This window comes from Abramis brama (genome assembly GCF_963993115.1).
Source record: "Abramis brama genome assembly, chromosome: 21".
NCBI lineage: Eukaryota > Metazoa > Chordata > Actinopteri > Cypriniformes > Leuciscidae > Abramis > Abramis brama.
The window spans coordinates 29,592,643-29,599,354 of NC_139983.1; the positions used below are offsets into that span (position 1 = coordinate 29,592,643).

At 36.4% G+C, this 6,712-nt stretch overlaps 1 protein-coding gene across 1 annotated transcript; it reads right to left on the bottom strand.

Annotated features, from left to right (window-relative positions):
- Positions 1-541: 541 nt before the first annotated feature.
- Positions 542-5,189, bottom strand: cipca (CLOCK-interacting pacemaker a). The gene is made up of 4 exons (XM_084097867.1): positions 5,045-5,189; positions 4,426-4,541; positions 3,156-3,319; positions 542-2,459 (listed from the first exon to the last, which is right to left on the bottom strand). Exons 2-4 carry the CDS (start codon positions 4,469-4,471, stop codon positions 1,611-1,613), a joined length of 1,059 nt encoding a protein of 352 aa, XP_083953993.1. The 5' UTR covers positions 4,472-4,541; positions 5,045-5,189; the 3' UTR covers positions 542-1,610.
- Positions 5,190-6,712: the final 1,523 nt, after the last annotated feature.

The following is a 6,712-nucleotide window of genomic DNA, read 5'->3' on the forward strand; positions in this document are numbered from 1 at the left end:
TTCATCGAAAATTACGTGTTCAACCAGACTAGGTAGAGAGGTGCTGTAATAATGTAAAATATGTGAAAATGTGTTTTTTGAACAATCAAGTATGAAAGCATATTTTAGTACACCCCAAAAACAAAATCAAGACTTCATAAAAGGTCATAATAGGACCCCTTTAAAATGTAATAATTACAAGTACTTAATTTGATTATGTATTCCAGATTACATAGTTACTACCCAGTGTGACATGTATATATATATGTGTGTGTGTGTATATATATATATATAGTTTCCTATTTTAAACTGTTTTATACTATTAAACAATTTCATAGTTTCAGAGATCTTCAATCTTTAGCTTCTATCTTAAAATACATTACAACATGATTTACTGAACAAATCATTGTTCAAACTTGAAATAACGAGAGCATAGTTTGAAATTTATTTCAAATGCCTTTATTTTTTTAAGGCACATAAAAAGTCAAATGACACCTACAGAATACAAAACTGCACATCAGCACAACACTAATACTAAGACTATTGCATAGATTTCTACAGCAAAAAAAAAAAAAAAAAAAAAAATTGTGTAGTATCGGGTACTGTTTAATCAACAACTTGTTTATAAAGTACACTAGAGTGTACATGCTATCACATTCATTACGCATTCATTACTCTACTACACCTGATCAAGTACTTAGTACCTGCTTTCCCAAACACAATCAATCTGTATGCATGCAGTATAACAGATTGCTACAGGAAGAAAAAAAAAATCAACCTGTACATTTGCCAATTTGCCCATTCACACCCAAACCGAAAGAGAAAAACCACACTCTCTCAATGCAAACGTCCCACTTAAGAATTCATCACAAGGCATTACAAATAATAACCATTCAAATACACCCTGACTAGCACAAACGGTTATTAGTCCTCTTACTCTTTATTTCCATAGATAACAACAGTAACAAGAACAAGAACTTGGAGATGAGAACACATTATACACATACAAATGATGTTTATTACAAAGACATTATTACAAATCCTCAAAAACTCACAAGGATGAATCTGAATTTCACATTTTTAACAGAATTATAAAAATATTATTAATATTATTGTGTACTTAAGTATAATCTCTTAAAGATAAAACACACAAATATGTGTAATTTGTCAAAGGCATTTATTAGATACAGAGATTAGAAAATAAATGTTTTATTTTCCATTTTTGTCATTCGGAGCAGAAAATATTTTTTTCTTTCCAGTTCCCGTGTTCCAAGGCCTCCTCTTCAAATAGTAACCAATTAGAGTAAAACACGGTTAATAGCTTTATTTTTAAAACGGGAGTACACTGTTTTTTAGCATTATTTCATTATCGAATGAATCACTTTATTTAGAAAAAAATACAGTTGTTACCTAAACATTGTATTTATATACTTTTGACATAACCACAGGTATAAGGAAGACTGATATCAGATAGATAACATATGACGTGATAACTAGATCTCCAAAGTCTCAAATCTTTCCAACTGAATCTACAAAAAGAAGCTGAACATTTCCTAAGCTTCTGAGGTCTAAGCAAATATGGTTATTCCATAAAACCGCAGCAGATGAAATATTAATATCTAAACCTGCTACTACACCACACAACCCGCATCTGAGGTATCCTCCTCCGCATCCTTTAGAGAGTCCACCGGTGAGTCCATTGGCGTCTCCTCACCGTTTCTAGAGTTCTGGAGGACGAGCTGCAATCTGGTCCAGACTTTGGGGTCTCCACTATATATGGCCTCCAAGAAGAGGTCAGTCTGAGCCTGCAGACTCTGAAGTTGGGCCTGGGAACGTTTGTTCTGCCGAATGAGCTCCTTTGTGCGCAGTGTGATGCCCAGCAGGCCTGACCGATTCAGAATATTATACGTGTTGCAGAAGCGTTTGTGTTTGCTGGAACTTGGAGAGAAGTCATCATCACTGCTCTGGGCGACTGAAGAATTGGGACACTTCTGAGGGAATGAAGCGAGGAGGGAGTGAGCGCAGAGTGAGAACGGTGAAGTGGTGGTATGGGGCTCCTGAAGGTCAGAAAGCCTGGATGAGGGGTTTTCCACACCTATGTCTCCCAAAGAAGCAATGTTAGGGTCTACTCCATAACCCTTGAATGTCTCAGAGTCATCCTGCTTCAAAGAGGAACTGTGGAAAGGTTTATCATCATAACAGCGCCGTTGATGTCTACCACTATGACTGTGGTTTGCCCTCTTATGAATGGCACTGGGACCCTGGTCGACTGTAGACCCTTGTGCAGGGTGTGGGACAATTTTTGCAAAGGTGTTTTGCATGGGAACATGCTTTCTGGAAAGTTTCTGCTTGTCAGAGCTCTGGCTGCTACAGTCACTAGTGGGTCTGACTGGCTGTAGGAAAAGCAGCTGGGACTGAGGAACCATATCCAATGAAGTGTTTAAACTCCAAGGTTTTAACGCAGGGGCCACAGAGTTTGGCTGAAACAAGAATTATCAATGAACAATTTTGTAAAACAGATACTCTTTAGTTCTCATCCACAATAACAAGTGGGTCAATGATGTGTCTTATTCATTTATTCAATGAAAAAACAGCCATACAAGCAAGAAGCAAAGTTTGACGCTTATAACGTACCATGGAAAAATGTCAATAATATTTAATTAGTCGCAACTGGCACCAATAAAATAATTTGTTGTGAAATAATCTCACATTATATCAATATGTCAGATTTAACTAAACCAATTTCTGAAAGGGGATGAAAACTTGCTTTAGAGAATAAGTCAAATGTATTTTTTTATATTATTAAATCATTGATTTTGAAACAGATTTAAATGTACAATATTAGAAGTTTCACATTTTTCTTGCCTACTTTAGCTGGCCGCATTACTTTGAGTAATTCAAAGTACATAAAAAACATTCATAGACTAGTTGCAATGATTTACAGACATCTCTGATCATATTCAGCTTATTCTTGGTCATTTTTCTTTCAAGCACTGGAAAGTATTCAATCTAAGAATCACAATGTAATGAGCTGTAACTATCAGCATATTAACTAAATACAGCTTTATGGTTGCACAATACAATTTGCACAACAATACTATAACTCAAACACAGATGTTTCAAGAAAAGCAACTATGGAGTTAAGTGACATACAGAATTGTATGAGTGTGTAATACCTGCTTGAGGACAAGGTTGTTCATTACGATCATGCGAGAGACGCCTGGATGTGAGCCAGGAATGAAAGGCACCCGAGGAGCGGCCGGCATGCTCTGAGTACTGGTTGGTCCCATGTCTTCAAAGTCTGTCTGGTCCAAAGCACTGTAATATCCTGAGCTGGCATCTATGGTAGGAAAATAGTGTTAAAAGTAAAACCTAGGAATTATGTGCAGTTATACACCTATAACAAGCTAATTACAGACACAATTTTAAAAATATAGTCAGTAATGGGGAAATTGCATATAATTACACCACTGAATTTGAGAAAGACAAGTAGAGCACTATATTTGGCTTAAAACCATAATACACAGAAAAACAAGGGCTGTGAAATCGACTTTCTCCTGTAACCTGAGATTTTGTTTGTTTGTTTTGAACACCATGCCAGCTTCTGTGGCTATTTTCATGGCGTGACAAATTTATGGTAAACTATATTAGGTTTTTAAAATCTATTTTTGAATAAATAATTAAATTTTAAATGTATTATTATTTTCCGGAGCCCCGCACATAACGTGGGAAAACAATGTGTGTATAGTGGCCACGAATTTACAGTTTGTTCCCATGACTTACTAATATGTCAGCACGTTTTACTAATTCGTTCCCTCGCTTTAAGAAAATCATGCGCACAATATAAAAATTACAAAATCGTGGCCACGTTGTAATAATAATTTGTTCCCTTGTTTTAGTTTAATCAAAATGAGAAAGCGAATTAGTAAGTTGTGGGAATGAATTCTTAATTTGTGGCCTCAACTTAACTAAAATGAGTGAATGAATTCTTAATTCGTGGCCATGATATATACTGTATAGGCCTATATACCATATATATTTTCACACACATGTGGGGGGCTCTGTATTATTTAACTTAAACTCTAAAATTATATTTAGTCAAACTTTGTTCAATATTTCTTTCAAAGTGTTAACTGAATAAAAAAAGTTTCTCACAGGGTTAAACCCAGCACAATCTAATAAATAAACATGCTTCAGGGTTATAGGATTTGGATGGAGAGAACATGTAGGTGGATCTTCTCCTAATATTAAAAACCTGAATGTCATCCTGGAGTGGCCTATTTGGCAACGGGTAAAAACAATCTTGGGTTACACTATATTTTAAGGTGTCCGTGTTACAGTGCAATTATACATTTAAGCACTGGGTAATGATAACTAACTACATGTACTTACTATAGGGTTAGGATTATGTTTATTTATTTTTATATATATATATAAATGACAAACCTGAATCTTTGTCGATCTCATTGGAGGCTTTCCGTTTGTTGCCCATGTTGGATCTTCTCTGGTGGTCCAATTCGTTTGATTTCAGTCCATCTGTACAGCCCTGGTCTAGGCAGTGACTGAGAGAAGGACAGAGCCATGGATTAAATAAAGGAAAGTCAAAACCCTGAAATATGATAGTCTAGTGTAACATGAGCACATTACTGACGAGTCAATGAAATGCACCTCCGAACTGACTTAAAACTGACTTAAAGACAAAATATATGGTTTATTCGTGCAAAATCCCTTTATCGTGAATTAGGAAACTAAACACAGTTCCTGATAGTAAATAAACAACTAACTTAATGAATGAATAACAAGCAGTTACTGAAAGAGAGACATAAAAACAGCTCTTAAAGCACCGCAGAAATAACACAATACATATCAACATATTAAAATACAGCTTGAAAATAACAGTAGCACCTTATTTTAGATCTAGAAGCGAATAGTTTATACATACGAAGTGAGTCTGAGTGTCGCGAATCAGCTCCTGCAGCACATGATACACGATGCCAAACACGAGACTCTCCAATAAACACTCACGTCAACAACAACAAAAAAACGCACGTTTTTCAATACTTACCAATACAAATTCTCCTCTCTTGTAATGGCTTGTGTGTGAAATGAGGCTTGACGAGTTCAAACTAAGCTTATATTTCTGTTGTTGTGAGAACAAGACTGTCCAGAGTGCAACGTGAGTTTACAAACGTAGCTCCGCCTTCACGGCTGACCCAAATGGCTGTTACCAGGGGAACAGCCTAATCGTCACCTGCTTGACTATGCAAGGCCCGCCTTTCATTTGCATATCGCCTTCTGATTGGTGCAGAGTTGAACCCTTGCGACTGTAAACGTGACTGTGAAATGTGGTGTGCATTTCTCACACGGTGAAATCTGCACTGCAGCGTCAAGAGTGGATCTGGCACGCGTTGCAGCGTCATCATCCTCTCCAGCCCATCATTTCTGATAGATAAAAAAATGTTGTGCAAATAATGGAAGCCACGTAATAAAAACATAGCTATTGTGATTTTTTACGCATTTCAAACGTCAGTGACATCCAAATAAGTTTGCGTATCATAAAGTTAGTAAATAAATAAATAAATAAATATTGGGTGGATGTGTTTTTATTATTGTTATTATTATTTGCCACGGGTAAAACTGTAATTTATTTAGAATTATTAAGTGTTCCTTCTTTTTGAATGGTAATTACAAGTGTCCACTTGGCCCTGATCTCACCACTAACGTTACAAATCTTAACCTGAAAACTGATCTTAAACACAAATGTAACAACTGCTCATTCCACATGGTCATGCCCTAAAGTGGGTCCAGAAATGCCTCTTGGGTAATTACTTCACAAACTCCAACTTCAAGAAGTCATAAACGCCGCCAAAATATGTATTGCATTAAAGTGTAAATCATATGCATCAAATCAATCGAAATTTGGATACTGGACACATGAAAAGAACCCAATAAACAGACCAAACTTTCTAAAAATATTTTATTGGCTTTATTGGTGGTTTTATTGAATTTATTTACTATAATGAAGAATGTGGGACAAGAACAGATCCGTTTACTTTACTTTATACAGCCTAACTGAGATTTAATAATATGGAACATATGTTATTGAACTGTGACTTTAAAAATAGTACATTTAAATCATTTTAAACTACATTTCCCAACCACAAGTTCCATTCACGATCAGATAACAAGATAGAGTAAAGTAGTATGCTCGGTATTTTGGCCCGAACCCAGAGAACTCCCCTCGTATCTCTGGTTAGGATAGTAACCAGACCAGTGTGAGGAGTCGGAGTGGTGGAGCCGTGGAGGGATGAAGAAAACAGTTGAGGAACATAGATGAGTCCTCTCATGCTGATTGGATAGATCATTTGAACGTGTTTACTTTCAAACAATTAAAACATAATTTCTTTGGTCAAGATGACACACACACACACACACACACACACGCACACACACACACACACACACACACACACACACATTCCTTGTACATCTATCTTTATGAGGACATTCATTGACACAATGCAGTCTCTAGCCGCTAACCTTACCCATCACAACTAAGTGCCTAACCCGATCCCTTACCCTAAACCAGGCTTTTAAAGGGGTCTCAGAAAGTGAGGACTGGCCAAAATGTCCTCACTTTACTCTCTTTGTCCTCTCTCCATAATGGTCGAAAACTCAAACTGGTCCTCACAAAGATAGATGTACAAGTACACACACACACACACACACACAC